General features: G+C 37.5%; 1 protein-coding gene across 4 annotated transcripts; it reads left to right on the top strand.

Moving 5' to 3' along the window:
* The first annotated feature begins 46 nt into the window (after nt 1-46).
* Nucleotides 47-24,241, top strand: LOC106617497 (Krueppel-like factor 7). 4 transcript variants are annotated; one of them, XM_036374320.2, is made up of 6 exons: nt 47-303; nt 1,798-2,650; nt 8,047-8,082; nt 9,814-9,871; nt 22,430-23,455; nt 23,590-24,241. In XM_036374320.2, exons 2-6 carry the CDS (start codon nt 2,639-2,641, stop codon nt 23,760-23,762), a joined length of 1,305 nt encoding a protein of 434 aa, XP_036230213.1. In that variant the 5' UTR covers nt 47-303; nt 1,798-2,638; the 3' UTR covers nt 23,763-24,241. The 4 variants fall into 4 exon arrangements, with proteins under 4 accessions (XP_036230213.1, XP_069965098.1, XP_036230210.1 ...); XM_070108997.1 differs by having other exon boundaries at nt 47-389; nt 1,895-2,650; XM_036374317.2 differs by having other exon boundaries at nt 47-389.
* The last annotated feature ends 68 nt before the right edge of the window (nt 24,242-24,309 follow it).

The raw sequence follows: 24,309 nt of genomic DNA, 5'->3' as shown, positions 1-24,309 counted from the left end.
TTCATGGCCCCGGCTGCGATGTAAGCGCATTCGAGGCGTCCAGTTCGATATTTTTCTGCAAGTCGATGTGACGTTCGCGCGCTTAAATCAACAAATACGGCAGAAGCATGTTGTGATCGACGCCGGCTAATTGAAGTGTGTTGTTTACAACTTTCGTCGCGCTAAACCGTGATTCGATTGTGGCGCAAAAAGCATTTGCTAATCTCATACCGGTTGTTAACACGTGCAACAATCGCACCGAGCATGGAATAGAGTTATGACCAATTGATTTGTGTTTATCTAATTGTGGTTCCAAAAAATTGTGTAATAATGAGAATGTTTAGCATATTTCCGCATATTTCATGCTAACTGCTCGCCTATGCTTGTATATGTATATCCTTCGTCTTTGGGTAATAAAGAATCCTTGTGCATATCTCTTTGAAATTTCTATAAATTTTACTAAATTTTTCATTTCATTTGATAAATAGGTTTAAGATTCACTAATGTGCACACGATTCTCGAAACAAATAGCGGCACTATACTTTTCTCAAATGCGGCTAAGTTGTCGTTTATGTATTTAGCGTTTATACAAAAATCGGAGATCTCTTTTCTCTTCCTAGATTGAAGATTAAATCGAAATTTTGTTCAAATCGAAGGAACTGTGTGAACCACATTATTGTACGAGTCAAAGTGTGTTGTTTATATTATATTCTATAGCACGTACTTGTATATTCAGTACATTCATAATAATAAAAAACATTTTGTATGTCATCGAAATTGCCGTCGCTAGCATTTGATCATCCGCGCGTACACCCACGTTGCTATCTACCCATGCTTGTACACTTGTATGGGTGTTTTCACACATTTTGGCGCGCCTGTATTGAGTGAAGAATTCAGAGCCTCTATTTCAAGGGTGGGGCAATATGGCAATTTCAATTCCACTAGAGTGTCATACATGAATTCTCTTTACGATCTCTGGGGCATTTGAAATGTCAAAGATTACATAAGGAGCTTTAAAAATGTTAAAATCTGTACAAATACTGTGAAAAATAATTAGCAATCATGCTAAAGGGTCGTTTTTTATACTTTTTAAATCTATATTAAATTTTAAAAGCATCTTTAAGATGATTCAGAGTTAAGCCAAAATTAATTAATAAATTAAATTTACAATATTACAATAATGTTTTCAAAAGACGCTTCATAACTGTTATCATAAGTTGCACATAAAATTTGATTTACTGAGGCTCTTATACAAGTATTAGGAACCAAACAGTAAAGATACTTAAGGCTACCAACCTCCCTAATGTGCGCACCGCTTAGTTGCATCCGAAATTTCTAAAGGCGTAGACACTTGATCTGGTGTGGCAGCAAATAGACATGGTATGCCGTTGCACAGTCATGGGTGGTGCCAATCAAAGCCAATTGCTCACAATTTAAATTCCGAAAAATGATAAAAACACATCAGCGCACCCAACCTGCAATAATACGAGTAAGTGTTAGCCACCGAGCCGTGACAACCCGACATAAGCTATTTCAACTGCGTTTCAATCAACTACACCGCTAGTTGAGCACTTAAATCGTCATCGCGGTAGGTAGGTGCTACCATTCTTCTATCAACGCAATGCGACGGACTCCTCCACTCTACTTGCGTATTTTTTTTGTTTTTTCAATTCACACGTGCACATACACATGTGCATACTCGCAAGCGCGCAAGCATAGCATGATCGGCTAGGTTCTAAACAGCACTCGAGCGCTTCCATAAATACTTGTACATATGTGGGTATTAAACAATAGTTAATGACGGATATGCAATTTCAGTGATTAAAAATATGACGTTATGAAAAACAGTACGAGTAGTATGCATAAGTGTGATTTAAATGATCGAATACTTACGAGTCTATGTATGTTTGTATAGCAACACACCAAACGCGTAGCCAGCACTTACCTGAGTGTACCTAAATGAAACGTTATAAAATACGTCAATTTCATATATTCATTTGCGGATTTCTTGTTCAACGAACGCGTTCGAATTGCGCCGTAAGCGTTCGAGTGGTGTAAACTCTTTCAACTCTTTCTGCATCGTAAATTTTTCGTTTATGAGCCTTAGAGACGACACCGGCCGCTTGATTATTGCTCGCAGCACGTCGCGTCACGCACCGTAAGCATCGCCTGCTCCCCTGTGAGGCTTGTGCATCCCGCCGTCTTGCACAAGCCGCGAGCATTTGCACAATGCATCAAGCGTGCGCCACTGCATCAATTGTGCCAGTTTTGCTTGAATTCCTTATTGCAGACATTTGCTAGTAATAATTGTGGTTAAGACAAAGCACTACTGGCTAAACAATAACAGCAACAACAATAATATAACAACAACGAAAAAAAAACAGCAACAATCATCAACAGGTGTCATTGCATTTCTACGCGGCGCTCTGTCCGCATATGTGCGCATGTGTGCATGTGTGTGTGTGCGGTATAGCATGGGTCGATATAGCGGCTTGCACATACGCACGCACCTGCACTCGCTAAAACGCATACGCACACACGCTCGCACATATCCAAAGCACTCGAAAACATTTGCAACATTGACGTCAACATCGCGCAAGTAGCTGCGGCAATAGCGACGCATGACGGTTATTTGTTTTGTAAGCTGTTTTACTATTTAATGGTTTTCATGGTACGTATCCTCCTTCCTTTCAACAAATCATACTTGCATACCTATTGAAATATTATCAAAACAAAACCTCTCAATTATTAATAAAATTACAACGGTAATAAAATAAAACCACCAAAAGTTAAGTCAAAGCACCCTCCCCATCCTAAGGAAGACTACGTATGAGCGTCCACCCCTATATGTGTATAGACGCTTAGGCGCTCCACGGCCCTACTTTACTGCTAACAAAGTTTCAAACTTCTCGTTTAACCGATCACCTCAATCCTCTACCAATCAACCAGTGGCTTTTCTAAGTTAACATCTTAACGATGTGTAAACACACCAAAGTAGCATAACTGTTTACATATGAGGGTGGAAAGTTCTGTGACCTTTTTGCGATGATATAGTTGAACGTTGTAGAACACAACTGGTAGGTTCCAGAAAACGACGTTCATTAGCCTTCCTGCGGATGTAACAGGTTTTGCCTTCTTCGTAGCAGTCTCAAACACTGATCTGAAGTGGTCTCATGTTGCGCAGGTTGTCGCGCCGACAGCTTTCTCATGCTCAATATTTTATAAGGAATCATCGGGCTGCCAATAAGTGATCGTAATTATTGTCATTTTATCATTCGAGGTCCCATTTTCATAGTATTTGGCGTTCGCAAAACAATAGTCACTGTATATATAGTTCTCTTGCGATAGTGGCGCTATGTGCGGTGATGCTATATTCTCAGTAGAACGCTCTCGTTCTTACATATATAAATTTTATATAGCTAGCATTAGGCCGTGAGGCTGTTGGCCAAGAAAAAAGTAAAAAATATTAAATAAAATTTGATTTCACCCAAATGGTGAGTAAAAGTCAACACATAGTATACAATAGTATAGTATCTGAGTTATAATGAAGCCCACACTTATGCGTTGTCTTTTCTTGTCCACACGCCTATCTTTATGCAAACATCAACACTTACTGTACCCTCCTTATATACGCTTACGCATACGGGAGTACAAACAAATACCTACCGACCGAACCGAATGGAATCACGATAGCTCTAGTGCCACTGTTTCTGTTCACTTGCAAACGCCTGTCCTCCTGTCGATCTTTTCATCAGAGCTCCGACTCATTGCTTAACATGGCACTTATGTCAAGAAGTCCATCAAGTGTACACTACTCGAAATATAATGAGGTGAAAATACAAAATAAAATAAGAAATTATAACAATTATTTAAAAGTACAAATGATTCTTCTTGGTGTTTGTGGGTAGCCGTAGCCAACAAAGAGAACAAAAAAGCCTGTAGGTCACAAGTAGCCAACGCATGAAACTTGCATATCATTCCAAGGTAACGTCGACTTTGTTATCAGAGCGTGTTTAGACGTGGTACTTCTGCGTTAAAAACTGCCTATTCTTTAGTATTCAAATCAGAAACATACATTTATAGACACACATCACTGACAAGTGCATTCTGCCCAATATCTACTACACAAAAGTTTATATCACAGTAGTTTGGGCATTAGACGGTCGAGGAAGTCTTGTTCGAGTATCACAGCGGTCAATATAAAAGTTTTAATGACGTTTGCTACTCGGCAGTTAATGTAAGGTCCTTACAGGCATTTTCGGCTGTACTGTAACTGATAGTTTTCATTAGTTAATTAGTCCTAATCTAGCAGAAACTTTGACCTACATTGATGAGATGAAATCAAATCAATCGATATCAGCCTGATATCTATTTGGTTCCCTACTTTTACCAATACATCAACTATTCAGCCACCAAGAGGTTATGTTACATATATTCTTATATACAACAACGTGGCAACGCTTTCTGATTATATCGCTAACGTTAAGAGCTCCTACTATTTAGTACTCTCCATGTTGCAAACGATTGCTGATCCCTTTAGTATCTTCCCTCCCTTCCTAAGTATGTATAGATCTAAATCTAGATATATCTCTATATAAAGAATCTCAATAGCTATGAGAAACAGCTTAAGGTTTGGAATGTATCGAAGGAGCAGTATTGCTTTCTTGGGGGTAAATCAAAGTTAGTATGGATATTTTCAATTTTCAAAAACGAAATGGGACAAAAACGAAATGGGATGTTAAAGAGGTCGAATATGCACATACATATTTATATACTTGGACATTTTCAAATCCTTCTTCTCATTACACTCGTTTTAGGCAACTCGCTAATTTCAATTATGCGCCCCGCTAACGACTTCTCATAAACAAAAAAAAGTTTAGCAACATTCTGTTCGTACAAACAAACATAGAAAGATAGATATGGTTGAGTATATATGTAGGTGCATGCGAGTGTGCGTCGCATTCGCAGTGACCGCTTTCAGTCGTTTGACTCGTAAGGTTATTCCTGCCGTTGATGTTAGCTGGTTCTTGATTTGTGATCGATGGAGTGTCATTGTTTACTACGTTGGACGTTAACACTTTGACACCGTGTTCGTTGCCGCACATGTGGGGTAATGTAGCTTAAGTTGCATGTGTGCTTATGCGTCGTATGCACCACAAGATGTGTTGCCCTCTTTCGCTTTATTTGGCTTAGCGTTGAATATCAAGTGCAGCAGCTGTGCTGTTGAGCGGTTGAGCTGTTGCGCTGTTAACTAGTACGACTCTCTCATATACATACATACATAACTGGCAGCCAATTTGAAAGACTATTTGGAAGTTTAACCGGCATGTTAGTTTGTTAGCTTGCTGCTTGGTTAGTTGCTTGATCGCATGGTCGTCCGTTTGTCTGTGCTTGACACCGCTAAGAGGCTGCTCGATTTTTAGCACATGGTACGTTAATAGTGCCCATTGGAATGCCACTTGCGGCTAAAAATCGTTCCCATAAATCTCACAGCGGTCGACTATAGTTTAAAAAGCTTATCACTCCGTGTGATTCCATTTAATTCGCAGCGATTCAATTGGCATTTGGATCAACACCGATTTGAACTTAAAGTGGCAGCGCCTTATGTTGCACTGACAGCTGCTGGCACTTTGCACAGATTAACTACACCAATTATTATAGAGATTCCCACTGAAGACAGCCGCTGGCCACTGTTGACAGATGGAATATACAAGCAGCATGATCATTTTATTTAACAAATGTCATACTAGACATCTGAAAATCGCTTTTATACGACCATTCAGTGATCACTACTGACATAAACAACATCAGCATTGTCTTGCTACAGTTCTGGCAACACACACACACACATATACTCGTACAATGTTTGCGTTTCCATATTATTTTTAAACGAATTATTTGTAAAATTGTCAGCTTTATTGACTCAGTTGATTCCTTATTTTGTTTATTAGAGCTTTTGCAATTATTTTATTTATTTATTTATTGGGCAATTAATATTTGAATAAATCATGTTTTCTCAGAAAAGCGGTACTTATTACTCAACATATGTTTATTAGCTTCTATCCTAGCTTCATGTTTACCTATTTACCCCTTAGAGTCAGTCGGCGTTCTTAAGATCTTCAAAATAGATGTGCAAAGTGATCACAGGTGACTGAGCCCGAAGAATTTGTTGAATGATTGCGCGACTCATAAACGAATTTGCACCTTTTCACCCGTGCCCAAGGGGCAACAGAGAACATTTCTAATTCTGATACACACAAACGTTCATTTCGAGTTTATAAAATATTATTCCATAAATTTTACCGACGTTTTGGGGGCCGTCTGAGTATCAATGCTTAATGCATTAGACAACAAGTTCTTAAGCCAAAAAAAAGTATGCTTAATGAGCACACAAAACTCACTAATTTGAATTTGTAATTTTCAAGGCCCTATACTGGTCCGAGACAACGGTGAGCGGTCTGCTTCGGAAATTTCGGTAGGCGCTCGCTGAGACTCAAACCACAATTCGGAAGGTCCAATACCTCCGTTGGAGTGTTGAATAATCCTGAGAAGTCTACCGCAGTTATACCGAGATTTATATATAAACTTGCAGACGTATGTGCTACATACATACATACGCTCACCCTTAACTAATCCTTAATTTCATACTCAGTCGAAAAATTCGATTTCCATCATTCGAAACGCTTTAGAATTAAATTAAATTAAACGTGTATGCGCACATTGTTCTTTCGCTTCTTTCATTACAAGTTCTCCTCTTAAAACATCCATGAAAATGGATTTTATAGTTACTGCTGCGCCTAATGTTGCACAGTAGCAGCAAATTCGCGTTCGAAGCGCGCTTGTCCACAGTTTAAATGCAAATGTGGTAGAAGATATACCAAACGAGCCTTCTACATTTGCTTAACTTGGCTAAATGTTGTCATTAAAATTTTATTGGTAAAAGTCTTAAATCACAAAGAGGCAATTTGCAACGATTAGTTGTGAGGAACAGGAATATTTGAGCGTACGATGCCACATTGGCACTTAACTCTTCGGTAGCATGCAAGCATAAATATCCACATGGAAATAATAAAAATACCAACAAATGCACATGCGCGAAAGCTTACGAAGGAGAACAGTGTTCAAAGATATAAGAACTCGATGAATAGCCACGCATTAGATCACCACCTCCTCCCATACCTCCTTGTGGACCTAATGAACTACTTCTTTTTTTTTAAGGGATTTGCAACTTCAGTTTGCTCAACTAACCCTGGTTTACACCACCTAAAATCAATCCGTCCGTCTTTATCTTCAAACTTGAGACACAGTGGTTGCTCCAACTAACAAAATTGCTTCCATAAATGTCTTGAATCGATCTATAGTTAGGACTACAAAAGTTCTATTCATTGTCGCCAAATTCAAGAGGTCACTGCCGTGTCCTGCCTTCTAATTGGTTAATAGGTAGATAATTGTATAACGGTACCACTGCATTTTTGAATATTTCAATGATTTTTCATTTATGTATGAATATTTTTGCTAAATGCACACTGTTATTCTATATTCAGATTAACCAGATTTACATGCATCTTATGCCACTTCTGTTGCAATTTATGTACATATGTATGTATGTCTGTAATACCTATATGAAACATTGTACGCAGCTATTCCTATAGAAATGTATGTATGTGTATATGAGTGAGCAGGCTTCAAGTTTATTGATGTGATTTGGGTTGCCATTTGCAATGGTCCAAGCGCTACTGTTTACCATAGATTAATGATGTGAGGCTCCTATAGAAGGAGTGTTCAAGCATAACGCTTAGCAGCAGTTTTATCCTTACACGCCGTCCATTTCCTCTTCGCTCGCATAGTCAAGCGTAAACCCGATAAATGCTTGGTTAACTCTCATCATATATTTCCTATAATTACAATTTGGCGATTTGAATTTGACTTCTAATGATAAGTATTATTTAGCCAACATCCGGGTTTCACATACTCTTTTCTACACCTGTACACACATTGCATTTGTATTTAACTTCTGTTTTTACCATATCCAAGAGTTTGCAAGCTAATGCCTACATTTCTTTTCAGAATGGCCTGGGACCTGACCCTCTGCCAGCGAAGGAGGTGAGTATATTTTTATTCATACTTTTATCTTTAACATGCAGCCAACTTTTTAGGTGGTGATTACCTAGGCCTGGCACCTCTGCTTTGCTCCCCCCGTTGGTCAATAATTGCAATATAACAGTTAGAGTCAGGGGTTCATATTTTGATTTTCCCGAATAAAAGTTACCGTTATTACCGAGAAACCTAATTGTCACAGCCAATCTAAACTCTACGAATTGCTTTACCACACTAAACCTGAGATTACAACACGCAGATTACCTAAACTAAGATGTGTGCAAATATTTAAGACTAGGTGTGTTCTTTTCACCGAGCCTATCACTATGGTATGTCATTAGCCGCTTATGTGAACAGTTTAGCCACTTCTCGCAGTACCTGCAGACGACGATCGACTCAAAGCAGTGAGTCCAATCATTTTTCTTTACAATGCTGAAATTACTTTGCCGATTAATAACGACAAATTGATTCGAATTGCTCGGTTAAAAGCGATAATTTATGGCAAATTAGAAAACTATGTATGCTAGTTGCTCGCGATGTGGTAAATGCTTGAAGCGAGAGTGCGTAATCTCCTTCTTTTCGATATTCCACTTTCCGACATTGATGTGCTAACTATTCTGTGTGTTTTCGCAAACACGCACTCATACACATACATACCTACGTACATACAAGTATGTAAGCAATCTGCCGGTCCGGTTCATGTGCGGGGTACTCTCCCTCGTATGCAATCCAGTAACTCAATGCAATTGCTACTATAAATCACCTGGGTTTATTTGTCAACACACAGCAATCATGTGAAATAATAAAATATATTAAACGCCAATCGCACTTTGGCCATCGTCTATTGAAAGAGACCGCAAACCTGCTCAGCTTATACTAGCTAGTTAATTTCATCATCTGTTCTGCTTAGCATTTACGAAAGCGCTTTCTGCACAACCAGCGATTAGGTAAGAATGTCTTTGAATTTTAAATGGAAAATATGCAAATAAAGATCTAAATTAAATCGTCAAATTTCGTAATTAGCACCCGCATGGGTCGATCCTTATATCGCGCTTCCATTTCCCTCGGCTCTTGTTCACCACTAAGTTAAGAACGGATCGCTCACTTGTAGAACCGTTTGCAGTGTAGGTCAACGTGATTTTTCCAACAGAACAGTTCGTACATTTAATATAAGATTTGCAAGATTTTTGTCCCTGCAGGGTCGTTCCACATACAGTCATAACAATTGTACATAGAAATATGCATGTAGATATGTATGGGGATGCAGAGATCACGCTAGCTTCAACCACATGCTGTTAGGATCGCCTACTCAAGTACACTCGGTTGACATTTTAATAATTTTCGTTACAACTTCAGAGATGTTCATTGCATTTTGTTTTTATTTCCCACTGGCACTTTTGTGTTTGAGCACCACAAAAATTAAAGACAAAGGCAGTGAATTCAAACGCTCGGAATTAACTGCGTAACATATCACGTGTATGTGGGCATGAAAGCTTTGTTACTTGATTAAAATGGGAAACAACAAATTGGGAGTGCGACTAAAAAATCGGAATTTTTTTTTAGAGATATACAGACACTCAGTTGATGATTCTGCGATGAAGATCTATCACATTTAAAGTGAAAATCCGCCATATAATTTTTCGTAAATTATTTACGCTCTATATTATACATATAATTTATAAAAGTTTGTAAGTATTTTTTTAAATTCATTTAAGATAAATTTCGTTATCATTACAGGCAGAGGGACCTCCCGTTCAAATGGAACCAGTTGACCTTAGCTTACGTTCCGTACAAGGTAAGAAATAAACAAACACGAGAAAAGAGAAAATTTTAAAGTAAAAATTAATTAAATTATAAACAATGTGATTTGTACCAAACAAATAAACTAACATGGGCGAATATTTCTGAAAAGTCGTACATACGCCATGATAGACGTATTTGAAATAGACACTGCGTTTACCCAGTCTTGACTTGCTTGGTAAGAAGTGCTTTTTATACATTGTTAGTTTCTCAGAGTTTAATTTGTCTTCGGGAAATTTTCTAAGTTTTTTAAATCAGCATTTTCTGACTATGGTATCGTATACGTATAACATACCCACATAAGTTAATGGTTGTTGCTACGTAGCGACTAATTTTTTTTGGTTATAGTGGCATCATCTCCGATAACACAATGATTGTCTTTGGCGATAGTCATTAATAATTACCAAACTGCTGCCAATGGCCATACAGATCCGCAAGCGTTTAAAATATGCCAAGATACCGTAAAGCAGCAATTACTTTTTTTGTAGCACATCCACGTCTAACTGTGATGACCACTAAGGCGCCCGACACTTGTGGTATATGCTTTCATTTCAAAATTCATGAATGTTAAAAAGATATTAAATAATTAACGCGACTAAGCTAAGGCATCATTAATTTTGTCAAGAGGAGCATTTTTTACACGTATTAAAAATATACACACATAAACATGTACGGTATGGTGAATTAAATTAGCAGTCATATGACACAAATCATTAGTGATTTCAAATATCCACCTTACTAGCTTTATTCCAAGCAGATTTCGATAATAATCCCAGGGGAACTAGAGAAAGATATATTTAATATCATATCGAATTGGCAGAAAGGTAAAATGAGGCGATACAAGTATGTCTGCTAATCGAGTAGTTCATTTGTTTTCCATGTATAGAGATTCAGAACGGATTTTAGAGATTATGTAATTGTGTCTCCATTAGCGATTACTCAAAAGTGTAATGACACAATTAGTGCAATTACACAATTAGCTTACATAGAACAAGTTGCTTTAAATTATTGTTTGGTGGTATAATATGTTTGCTATCTACATACATTAAGTCGGCTGTTTGTGAGATTTTAAGACTTCGCTGTGAGTTAGATTTTTCACAATACTGTATTTACTTGTATATAATTTAGAAACTCTGAAAAAACCTTGAAACCTTCAATAGTCTGAGCCAAAAGTGAACACACTTGTATATGCGTAAAGATTCCACATATGTGTGTATTAGAACGACCCTACGAACGCTCTACGAACAATTTAGAGCCCATTTGCCTAATTATAATGACTGAAATTGAAGGCATTTACACCCAGCAGCATTTAAATTCATTAAGGCTTAGGTCAATTTGGTGAAATGTAGTAAATAGTGTTAAAACGTTAAAATAAACGGAACTGTTTTTCGCCCAAAAGAAATAGCTTCTTTAATTGGAGGTTCAAAAATAAGGTTGGTGCTTCGAAAAAGGCAAGCGATATGTTTTTAAATCGATAAATTAATAACATTGTGGTTCAGTTGATTACCCTATGGTATAGCTTTGTTAAAAATCCACAATGCGAGTCAGTCCACTAGTCCTGAAGTGCCCTTACTATGACAATATACAACTAACGGCGAAATATTTCATTTGATTGGACGCCAAGGAGTCCGCAAGGTAAATGCACGTAGCTTCCAACTGTCAATTAGATGTGTAGCAGCCGTAGTCGGTGTCATTGGTGTCGCCACACGATTTCATTAATTGCAGGCTTTGACAGGTCCCCCAGTAAACGCGCTTGGCTTCTACTTCTTGACTAATACAATTCAATATATAGCACATAAATTTAGTTATACAAATTGTAAAAAATGTAATTCAATTAAACTCACATACAATACACATATCCTCTCATGAATTTGAGCATGCCGCTGCTTGAAAGAAATTTATTGCGAATTTAATTTTTTTTAAATGGACATTATATTATAGCTTATATTTAAGTGCCATAGTGTAGTGTTTAATTTTTTCTTAACTTGACATAGCTACTCTTTCGAGTGACCACAAATTCAAAAGCACATATAACCCATAATTCAGCTTCAGACAATGCTTACGGTGCCACAAGCATATACATATATGTACAGATAAGTTTATGTCCAAATATGTGGCAAAGATCACAAATTGAATTAAGAAGTTAGACTTTATGAAAGTACTTATGTAAATATTCCTGAATGCTACATTTCAATTACGCTTTTGAACAGATATCAGGTTGAACTTTAAAAAATACAAATGTAACAATGTTAGGTAAACTATTAGGCGGCATCTGAAAAAGTTTGATGAAGTACACGTCAAAAAGTCACATGCAGCCGATTTTTGCAATCCCATTGGTTAAACAAAAAATGTGCACAACTAATAAACAGAAAATCGAACGCGCCAACGGCAACCGCACTATGAAACGAAGATGCAGCATTTTGTCATAATTTTCAGAAGTGAACAGCTTGGGCTGGTGAGAATCGCTTCGTTTTTCGGAAGTTCTTTTTTGTGACTTTTTCAAATTGTTTTTGCCACCAAGCCCATGTTTACAGCAATGTGTCCCCACCTTGATTTCCATTACGTCCTTGCCCCTTTCGTCAAATGTTTGTGATATGATTCCCAATGATGCGACTAAGTGCGAGTATTGTGTTTGGTCAGACACGGAATTCCCGTTTTGCACACTCGAACTATTCAAAAGTTGTTAGCTATCAAAGCGCAGCGCTCCTATACGCTCGCTCGCTTAGTCGCATCCGGTAATGCAGCCGCGGAACTTTGACAGAACAATGAGGGCAGCGGCGGCTGCAGCAGCAGCAGCAGCGTTAACATCAAAGCATCAGTAGTTGAGAAAAACGCGGGCGAAGCAGTCAAAAAAATATATAAAAGATAAATTTAATAAGTAAATAGAAAATAATAAAAAAAAGGATGTGTTAAGGCTGACGCTCTTTTGAGGAGAATTGTTGTCGTTTTTGTTTTTGTTGTTAATACTGCTCTTCTTGATGTGATTCGGGTCTCTGTGATTGTTGTTGCTTCTTCGGCGGTTTGACTGAATGACTGCCTTAAAGGTTATGTGAAAGGTCAAGTTCGTGATCGCATTCAAACATTTTTGCCAACTACTCATCTCGCGGCGATGGTGACGGCGATGCTTGCCATAGACGCGGCGAACGCGCCAGCAGAAGACACCGAAACAACGTCGTTACTTTTGCATGTACACACATACTACATAACAAAAGTAATAGGAACAGCAGTACCAACAACAACAATAGCAATAACAAATAAGTTGGCGAATGGCAAAGAAAAATTGAAGACGAGCGTGCCACCACTACGCCACGATTTTACCATTCCACTAGTGCCATGCCAAGCCATCCTACGAAATACTAACACACATTTTCCTAGCTTGGCAGATGAGCACAATCCGCTAACCGTTGTTTTATGGTACCGTATGAAGTGCATACACCCAAGCACATATATGTACATATATGTATATGCATGTAGATGCATTGAGGAGCATGGTACACGGTACGTGTGGGCATGTACATTCGCACTTGCATATGTGTGGGTATGTCTATGGGTAGGTCCGCGGTTGTGTGGTAATGTGCAACAGTTGTACTTGTTACCGAATTAAGTGAATGTATACTAGCGCTGAAATTGCTGTATATTACACTGTCATAGTAGGGTTTTTTGGCACCACATTCAACACTTCCCACCTTGGCACATACATATGTGTAGGTAAATTTGTATACTTTGTATGTATGTATTATACACATATACATGCATCATGATATCAGCTACTTCTTCTCACACTCGACCTCCTTTAAATCGAGGCATAGCATCTTAAACGATCGCATTCCCAAATGTGTTAGAAATATACGTTAGCAGTGCACCAATGTGATCACAGTCAATGATGTGATGGGAAAAATCGCATCAGCGCATCACTGCTCACCAAATTTTCAATCAGAATCATTATGAGCTCGGCGAGATACCTTAACAGTGTAAACAACAACCAACACACACACATTTGGATGTATGTAAATTGAAGAACCATTCATACACATACGTACTTAGCGTACAAACTACTATGACCTGTATCGTGCCACTATTAGCATGATTCACAGTTTGGCATGCTCACGAAAAATTCACTTTCTATTCCAATGTTCGTGTGCACCACATCGCAAACAAACTTCAACTGTCCTTGCCTGAGAAAATATTCGTTGGCTGAACAGTGATCAGCTCATCCGTATTGACGTTATTAGGGATTTACGAACTTGATTTGACTGTTGGAACTCGCAATTATACTTAGATATATATGTATAGAGATGTATTTGTATGTCTACTTGTGTTACTGTCACACAAGTTATAGTGCCAATATTAAACTAATTATATGGCTGTATGTACAATATGTATGTACGTGTATACCAGAAAATCTCCGACCAGGCCTATGCATTTATCTAACACTGTGTGTTGGACTGTTGAAAGAATTTTTACATGAGCTGGAACTACTATTAGCCTTACAGAGTTAATCAGTTAAGTCAATACTCCTCAAAGTACACCGTTGCTCAAAAGTCAGAGCGTGTAGCAGAGTAATTTGGGGATATTGACATTAGAAAGCTGTAACTGAGCTTTTAATTAATTTAATATAATATGAAAGTCGTATTTTGATAATGATTTGTAAGCCTGAATTGGATGGGGAATAAGAACTTTCTATCCTATATGGAAAAACTTCTAGTAGCATTCTAATGAATATGATTGTGCTCCTCACATGTAGCACAGCTGATTGCACGGATTGGCTTGGTTGCAAAAATAACAGTGAAAAGAATCTTTGCGACACCTTTCAGGAATCAACCGAATAAAATTATGCCCTGTCTACCAGTAAATACTGAGGAGAGAAAGCGTGTTTTTAAAGCGAGTCAAGTTATTTGATTTTTCTTGTTTTGATACTCCGAGGTCATCGTAATATGCCACAAGTTTAGATTCATATCTCTGGGATTATTATATAGGGTTAGTGCACATTTTAAAAACTTAAGTAGTATATATAATATTATACAAACTTACCGTAATTCGCTCTCTAACAAGAAATACAACAAATAATAATGATAATGCGAAAAGTATTAGGCTATATTATAATAGTTCTAAACGCAGACGCAAGTCTAAGTCAAGACAAAACTCTTACTGGGTCGCAATGTGCCGTAGTATGTATATATTTTTCTATACCTACACAAATGTACATATGTTTAATTGCTACTATTCGGTCGCGGCACAGACCATAGCTTCGACATTTAGACTCTATGTTTGGTTTTACTATTTTCACAACAGACACTTAACGATGACTCCTTTACCGTGCCCGGAGTGGGGTAGGGTATTGTTTGCCTCGAATAAGCGAAATATGGTAGCGCGAGTCATTGTTATTGGCGTTTGGAGGTTACTAATTGTGGTTAAGTAAAAACTTTCAATAATGTAATAAAATGTATGCAAATCGACTAACGACTGACTCTGGCCGCTGGGATGGCCATATTGTGTACATACTCGTTCGTACATTATGTTGTTCGGCTTCTGCAATGATTTTCCATGCTCCAATTGTGCACGTGTGCATTTGTATATGTTAGTGAGTCTTCTTATTTGGCATGGACATTCTACACCATAAGCAAGCATGTGATCATACACATAGGAACATAGTATATGTATATTTATGAACAGGAATGGGAATGAATCTGGTACACGGATGGTGATTCTAAGTATCTTTTTATGAAGATTTATCGTACCTCCACCAATTCAGTAGATACAACATGTATAAGCAAATAAATAAATTCAATTCTATAGAAAAAATAAATTCAGTGCTTCACATATTCGCACTATACCTACCGACCACACCATCCTCCTTACTTAATTTGCAATCAAATGTTAACATTGCAGTAAAAAAAAATTATTTTACTATATGAACTTATTTAGAATGCGTGGGTTCAAACACAGCTGCGCTAATTAAAGTGAAAAACTAACCGAAAATTATTGGCGAAGATTTGTATACGATTTGAGAGAAATAGAGAGCTCCGATAGATTTTAAATCTACATACATATGTATGCATCTTTGAGAGCATTTTGGAAGGAAAGCTTGTTTTGTGGAATTTTCCAAAAAAACCATAAACAATCTTGCTTTAATTTGATATTGAATTATCATAACTATATAAATGATATGCAGCTTCTTCTATTTATATTTTAGGTGTGGATCTTATAAAATACCATCTTCCAAAAGCATTTATGTTTGAATATTCTGTCATTTCTTTGTTTTTCTGAAAATGGCACTTGGGCTAGGAATCAACGTGTTTTAAGTTGTTTTGGCCGTTAGAAAATTAGCACCGATATGATTCATAATTTCTTGCACGTGTGTTTACCTTTACCATAGGCATGCACTCATGCACATATGCACTTTAGCTATTTACCATAGTCTTGGCAACTTTGTGCTTTTGTTAAACTTAACAAGATCAGCAACTTCGGATAATGTCTTGTACAATGTCATACGTAAAAATTAATCGATTTTCAGCGATTTCAAATCGTTTCTTGTCGATTGACTTGCTCGTTCAATTTTTCTTATGTACGACTACCAAATCAGTCGACAGCACCAGCTCCCTCGTTGTACAGCAGTGTTTGCGATTCTAAAAACATAAAAATCACTATCTTACTGTTTATCGGTTACACCAGAGACCTAAATAAACAAAACTATTGTTTAAAGCGAACCGTTGAAAGCGAAATTCCCTAAATGATGGTTGCTTTATGTTAGCGTTTTACTTTTATTGCAAAACGCTACTGTTTTTGTCGTTGTTGCTATTGAATCAGACAGCATTCAGCATACATTGAAAAGCCATTCCGTATGCTAAGCAGAAGAATTCACTAAAAAGACTGCCTCCAAGATTCTGTGCTGAAAGTTGCTGGTGGCCGTTGAGTAGTGGACGGTGGTAGCCGCTGCCATTGTTTAAGCGGTAGTTAATCGGTTTCGATCAATTTCTGATTCTGCTTGACTTTGTGATCCACTGAGCTTGATAGTCGAAGACCATTACATAAAAATAAATACACAGCAACACAGTATGGCCATGAGTTGGCAAGGAGGCTAACATGTAGACTTACATATATGAATATACATACGTTGTTCATGTGATCAACCAGTGTGTTAGGTTGATATGGACGCATATAAGCCAATATGTGCGATTATGTGTTTTTATTGTAAAAACCTCGTCTTCATCCCTTCAACTCGTCACTGATCGACCTCAAGAAACCATATGGCCAAACAAGAGTTTGACTACTCTCATGCCAACTAAAAGGAGTCAGCTAAGCCGAAGCTGCTTAAACGGCAGGTGGCAACTATTGACAAGCTGCCGCACGATCTGTCAGTCAAAGTCACACAAGGGTCCATCGCACATTTAGCGGCAAGTTTTGATTCTTACGAATAAGCTCTGCATGCTTTTGTGCATATACACAAATACCAAATACTAGTCTACATTATATATATGTATACATATATATAAATATATATATATAGATTGCTAAAGTGCCAACATTTGCACTTTCATATGCACATACTTTTGTTCAAGACATCGGACACGAATACTGACGTTGTATCTGTTTTCATTTGTTTGAGGTTTGCAGAGCAATTATGAATTGCAATGACATGTAGTTGTTGCTCTTTTTGTGGGTCAGCTTATGCTTAAAGTTTGCAATTTCCGGATATCCGTCTTACATGCACTTAGTGACACTGCTGGGACACTGGAACATATGAAGTTAGCTTAGATTATGTGGACTATTACCATAAACGTATTGATAGCCCAATCGCGTGAGCAAATTGAGAAAACACCAACCGTTACATGACGTAACATTCCTGCGGTCCTGTGTATGGATGAAAGGATTCCTCATTACAGCATTAATTTTTCCTTGTTTCGTAAACTGATATAAATAATTCCGATGCCTTCTCCGTTTTTTATTATACAGTTTATGCAGCCATTGCACCGTTCCACGGAGCTTTGGAACCGCAGTTTTTTGTTCTTTAGTCAAAGTTTCTTCGCTCAGCAATTTCCGTGTGTCTTGATCAACTTTCTTATGTCTATATATATGTTGTTTGCTGGTGTTTAAGTATAAATTTCTATGGTGATCTGTGACCGACGTCGTAAAAACAGTCCTTTATAATAAACCAAACTGATTGGGCGTATGATAAAAAAAGAAAAAACAAATCTAGACAAATAGTTTATTCGTTGCTTTAAATATTCGCACTATTCACTCGCACTTAGTAGGTATAGGCCAAAACCACAACGCCCAGTAAATAATGTGAAACTGCTAGATCAGTGGCAACGGTGATCTTGTATTGGCCAATAGAGAAGTTGCAAACACAATTGTTAGCGAGCTGCTTCAATGATTCGCTCATCACTTTCTATGTAAATATCAGATACCGGCCGGAGGCTTGGAGCGAACGACGGAACCGAATGGCGCAAAAACGACTTAATTGATTGATTTCACAGTGTTAAGCCTGCACTACTACCCATGTGTGTACATATGTAATTAAAGCCCATATTTATATACACATATATGTATATAATAACACATATACGTATATGTATATATGCATATGGCAACAAGCGAATGTATACACATGTAAGTAATATCTACATCGACTCGATTCGTAAGTTGACAATCGGTCACATCAATGGGAAATTTATACACTCCACCTAGTTGCTTTGGCAGTCCGACACCGTCGGTAAATTCAACAAATGACTGTATTTGGCCGATTTACGAACATACAAATGTCTATACGGATACAGTCGGTTAAATATGAAAGAGCAATATATAATTTAAACTTCTAATTATTTGTTATCTTAACACCTATTTTTAACAACTAGGGATTTACAACTTGGGCTTTGGAATCGAACAAATGAAGAAATCAAGCTTGTTTTGCCATGAATACGGGTATATACAACGTGTTTTTTTTTTTTGAATAATCATACAGGATGTGGCAGTATGTTCAAACATTTCTGAAAATCAGGGATTTGCAATATTTGGCAATCAAATGTAAAATCTACACACATCTGTTCACCTAAAAGTCGCCAGTGCGCTAAAACTATGAGAAAAAAGTTCCGATTCGATCTAACATTATTAGTGAGTGACTAGTGAGCAATCACGTTCGAGTTTTCTTTTTTACGGTTCTTTGATTAAACCAAAATTGCCATTTGGTAATTTTCTTATTATAACCAATAATGGTGGTAATTCATGACATGCCGAAGGCTCAACCTTCGAGCCCCTATGAAGGGCCACAATGCCAGTTATCCACTTCTACGACATAAGGGTTCATATAATCAGTAGCGAACTCCTTGCTAAATACGAAACCAGGGGGGACAAAAAACACCCTACAAAACTTCTTCAAAAATACTAAGTAGGGTTGTAATCATAAAAGCTCGAAAAATAATAATAATGATTCTAGTTTCCCAAATGAAAAAAACTCTTACTGTGGTTGATATTAAACAAAAGCGTTTGCTGGGTAGCTATTTTAAGCCCACACACACTCACACATGTATTCATAGCTATAAGGAGCAGGTGGTGTTTCTGCATTAACCTGCAATTTTATCCACAACTTTTGCTGTTGTGAATATGCTTCTATATTTGGCGCTTACGTCCTCATGCAAACGTAACCGTACATATGGACACACACATGTACATATGAAGGTAAAGCACCAGGAAAATACAGCTAGTAAAGTAAAACAAATGAGACCTGCTGTATAACTTACTGCTAGTTTAAATTGATGACAGTCCGCCCAAATACGAAAACCATTTCACCTCGAGCATGTCTGCGTCCATGATTTAGCATTTTCCCACGGAGGCTAACATGTACTTCGGTATCAGCCAACGCGCTCAGTTCCACACTTGTCAACGATTTCGCTTCGTTAAATGATGATAAGACACACGCAGGTGAAGTGAAGAGGAACAATTTTGTTTGATCGCAAATTTGTGATACATATGTGCACATTTACATATATTACATATATGCTTGTACTGAGGATGCGTTAATCCGCGAATATGCACTTGTATACATATAAGTTATTTCTAAGGTGAACACTGCTGGCTAATTACACTAATGTAATACGTATACGAGTATGCGTGCATATGTGTACATACACACAAAACGAAGTATGATCAGAGATCATTTTTTAAATAATTCGTAATTATACATATACATATGTATGTATATGTTAAATAGATTTATACATTAAGGATTGAAGGATACAAATTTTGGTTTGGTTGGCAAGGTACTTATTCAAAGGTCAAGTAGTCATGTACATACATATATACGTGCGTGTACATATGGATTCAGACCCAGGTGCAATGATCGAATAAAAACATGAAGGCCTGTGGCTTAGACGCCATGGCTAGCAGAAACGGAGCTCACAATTAACGCGTCTGCGCGATCGCGCTCACATTTTGTTGCAACGGCTTCGAACTGCCAATTATTTTCAATCGCACAGCAAACACACATTAAACCCTATCAACTACTTTCGTAATTTATTACACAGTTTTTTCAACTTTTCCGCAACGACTGCATCGTTCACACATAGCAGCTGTGTGCAGATATTATGCAGCGCGTAATGCGTTGCACGAATCACTTTGTATGAACACTTGTATGCACTAAAATATGTTTGTACAAATATATACACCACACATGTATGTATATTTACTAACTCTCTTTTGGAACGGGTGATCCACACCCAATTTTTTGAGCTAAAATAAATATAGAACTTTGAGTTTACAAAAATGTCCACTTTTCAATCGAAATTACTTGAATTTATACAACTATATACATGGACATAAATATAAAATAACAGGAACCCTCTGTAGTCTCTCTTCTCCAAATAAAATTCAAATTTGTCTCCAACTTGAGAGCGGCGTGATTTTGTACTCAACGTTAAGAGCTCCATCTCAAAAACGTTGGTCATATATTAGCTAAAAGGTTATTTCTATTTGGACCCACAAAACATTTCTTATCATGTTTTAAAGATCCACAACGCATGCGCAGTTATGAATGTTCTTTCTGCACATTTTTGACATTCGGCAATCGACAATACAGTGAATCACCCATTACAAATATCCATACAAGTATGTTTTCGTGTGCATGTACATTCGTAGAATGTTTCACAAACAGCACTTGCCGCAATGCCGCACTCGTTCCGGCCTTTGGTCTTTTCGGTTTTGGTCATCATTGTCGCACTTGTGCATCAATATGCCGCCGATCTGCGTCCCATCCACAAACACTCACTCAGTTCATCATAATTATTGCTGAGCGCAGTTGAAAGGCAGTCGAAGCATTCGCGCGTTTGCCACACTTGCCACCAGCGGCATGCATTCACTTGTGCGATGCATACTTGTGGCGCGTTGCTTCATTTCCTGACTACTTCGAAGCTCGTTTACTTGATGCCTGATGCCGTATGCCGTATGCCATTTGCCACTCTCCACTTACGACTACCTGTTACCCCAATCTCCCTGCCCACCTGCCCACTTGCCAACTTTGTGCTGCTACTAACCATTTCACACGCCAAGTCAAATGAGCAGTTTATGGGTTTTATGAGTGTGCCACTTGAAGACGCGTTTTTGTGTTTCACATTTTTATTTGTACTTCTTTTTCGTGCTTCCATGCCGATTTGTTTTGTTTGTTTTTATTTTTATTATTTGGTTAATGTCGTTACTGCGCTTCACCATGTTTTAATCGAGCAAAACAACAGCGAGTTACTCGGGGGCAACATTCACTTTTTATGGTACCAGTCAACTAACCGCCCGTTTACTGCCATCAGTTCCAAATATTTTTACCTCCATCGCTATCATCAGCTTGCCTGCTACAGATGTTGCTGCTGAAGTACGCAGATTTTCTCTAAAGCTTGATGCGATTGACAAAATATTGCGACATCCACGCATCATCTATGTAAAAGGCACATAGACTAAACTCAAGTTGGAAGGGGGCCAATAAACTGTCGCTCAACTAAATGTTAGCAGAAAAAGGACTTACAAGTAGAATCAAAATTGATAAAGAAACCGATTGGATTATATGGTACAGATAATTCTTCCCATATAATCAGATATATACGAAATAAGTAACGTACTACCATACTGGCACGGGAAAGATAACTTGGCATAGATTAAGTAATACTGAGATATATTTACACTGCAAATTATAGTCTCTTGTGCCCAACTACCTACGCCTTTGCTTGCGGTAATGATCCATTCCTGTTATTTACCCATTGGAAGTTTTTTTTTTTTAAATAACTGTTATGTGGGAGTTGGGCGAGGTTATCAACATGTTTTTTAAACTTTAAAAATGTTAGCCCTTGTAGGTGAAGTAATTTCCTTTCTTCGCGTTCTAAAAGGCAATAAAAACAAGGAATTTTAGAAAAAAATGTGCAATTACCATATTTGAGTTTTCAAGTAGTCACGTAAAATATTGATTTCGACAATCATCTGTTTTGCTACTTCACGAAATACGTGATTGAATCTCAGCTCTTCTTTAATAAGATAAAAAAGGAAAATTAATGCAAATGTAAACTTTTTGTCATTTCAGGATCTCAATCAACAAACTACAAACTGTTTGGAAGTAAACACAATGATGGAAAAGATAGCACTTACAGTACATATTCACTCAATAGGGCGTGTGGAAATAATAAAAGCAATAAAAGTGGTAATGGCTACAGCCCAAATCATAACCAGGATCGCTTCACCTCATACACATCGAGTTCCTCATCTTCCTTCACTACATCAACTCAGTTGCAGCAGTCCACTCGGCAGTATTTATCACCATTCTCCTCAGCGGTTTCTAAATTCCCTATACCTCCGCTTCTAGCATCATCAACATTCTTCTTACCATATCGGCGCATGAAAGAGGAGGTTAGCAGTAGTAAAACCAACACATTATCAAGTAACAGCAATATCAGTATAAATAGCGGCAATTTCAACCAAAGCTTTAATCAAGCATCTTCTCAACCTCACCGAAGCACTGGAAACATGATTACGCAATCCTTCACATCGTCTACACTCTCATCCACAGCGGAAACACCATTTTGCAATCCAGCTGTCGCAGCAGCTCAACGAACTATAATACAAGACTACGATCGGAAATTTAGTTTTCTAAGCCTTTTCAAAAATTCTTATAAACATTCAACGGATAGAGGATCATCATCGTTCAGCTCAAGACTTTGGAGTTCCAACGATACAATATTACCGTCCGCTCCATCAAATATCTCATCATCGTGCAACAAACTGGCTCAGGCTTCTGCTAGTTCTAATTCGATATCGCCATGGAAGATAATGTCTTCAGCAGCTTCCACTAATAGCATGAATCAAGCATTTTCGCATTCCAGCTTTCAAGCACCTTCAAATAATGACGGTCGTAAAAATGCATTCAGCAGTATGGTTTTGAGGGGAAGTGGGAGCATGTTTGGACGATGTGAGGAGCCAAACGGAAGTATGAATGCTATCGGCTTTAGTGATCTCTCTAAAAATCGAAAAGTGCACAAATGTGACACGGAGGGTTGTGATAAAGTGTACACAAAGAGTTCCCATCTTAAGGCGCATAAACGCACCCATACAGGTAATATTCCATAGATCACCTTTTTATACTGAACATTTGAAAGTAAAAATTGAAATAATTCAGTCTGAATATACTTTTTTTTTTTTGTTTATTTATTATGTTTTTATGTTTCTTCTCCTATTTGGTTGCAATAGGTGAGAAGCCATATGTGTGCGACTGGGAAGGGTGTGTTTGGCGATTTGCTCGATCGGACGAGTTGACGCGTCACTACCGTAAGCATACCGGTGTGAAGCCTTTTCGCTGCCAACTCTGCACGCGCTCTTTTAGCCGTTCCGACCACTTGTCCCTGCATGTGCGTAGGCACTGAACTCCAAGCAAAACTTTAACAAACCAAGTAGGCAATAACAATGGTACTGTATAAATAAATGAAGTTTGTTTTAACGTAAAAACACTCATATATTTTAGCAAATTTTAGAAAATTTTATAAATTAATAAATTTAGCCAATTATCACGATTAGTCTCGTAAGTACAGCATATAATGAGGCTATGATAGATACAACTTGAAACAAATGGCTCAATGTAAACATACTCACAAAAACATTTGTAAAATTGTGTTCGGTTTTGTATATGACAGTTCGCATATATATATATATACACATATATATTATATACATAATGCATATACAATATACAACCACATAGCTAATACCTTATGAAGTTATATAAGTTACTTATGGTTGATAGATGAATTTTTAAAATGTACTAAATTATATAAACTACATAAACATATACATATATATTATAAATATAAATAAAATTTGAAGATCATCATTACTAAGTAAAAACATACATCTGTATGTATGTACATACTATATACATATTAAAAAACACTCATAGAGAAAGCATTGCGTTTT

This window comes from Bactrocera oleae, chromosome 4 (assembly GCF_042242935.1).
Source record: "Bactrocera oleae isolate idBacOlea1 chromosome 4, idBacOlea1, whole genome shotgun sequence".
NCBI classification, from domain to species: Eukaryota; Metazoa; Arthropoda; class Insecta; order Diptera; family Tephritidae; genus Bactrocera; species Bactrocera oleae.
Note: the sequence above shows the minus strand (reverse complement) of the source record. Positions and strands in the feature narration are given on the sequence as shown.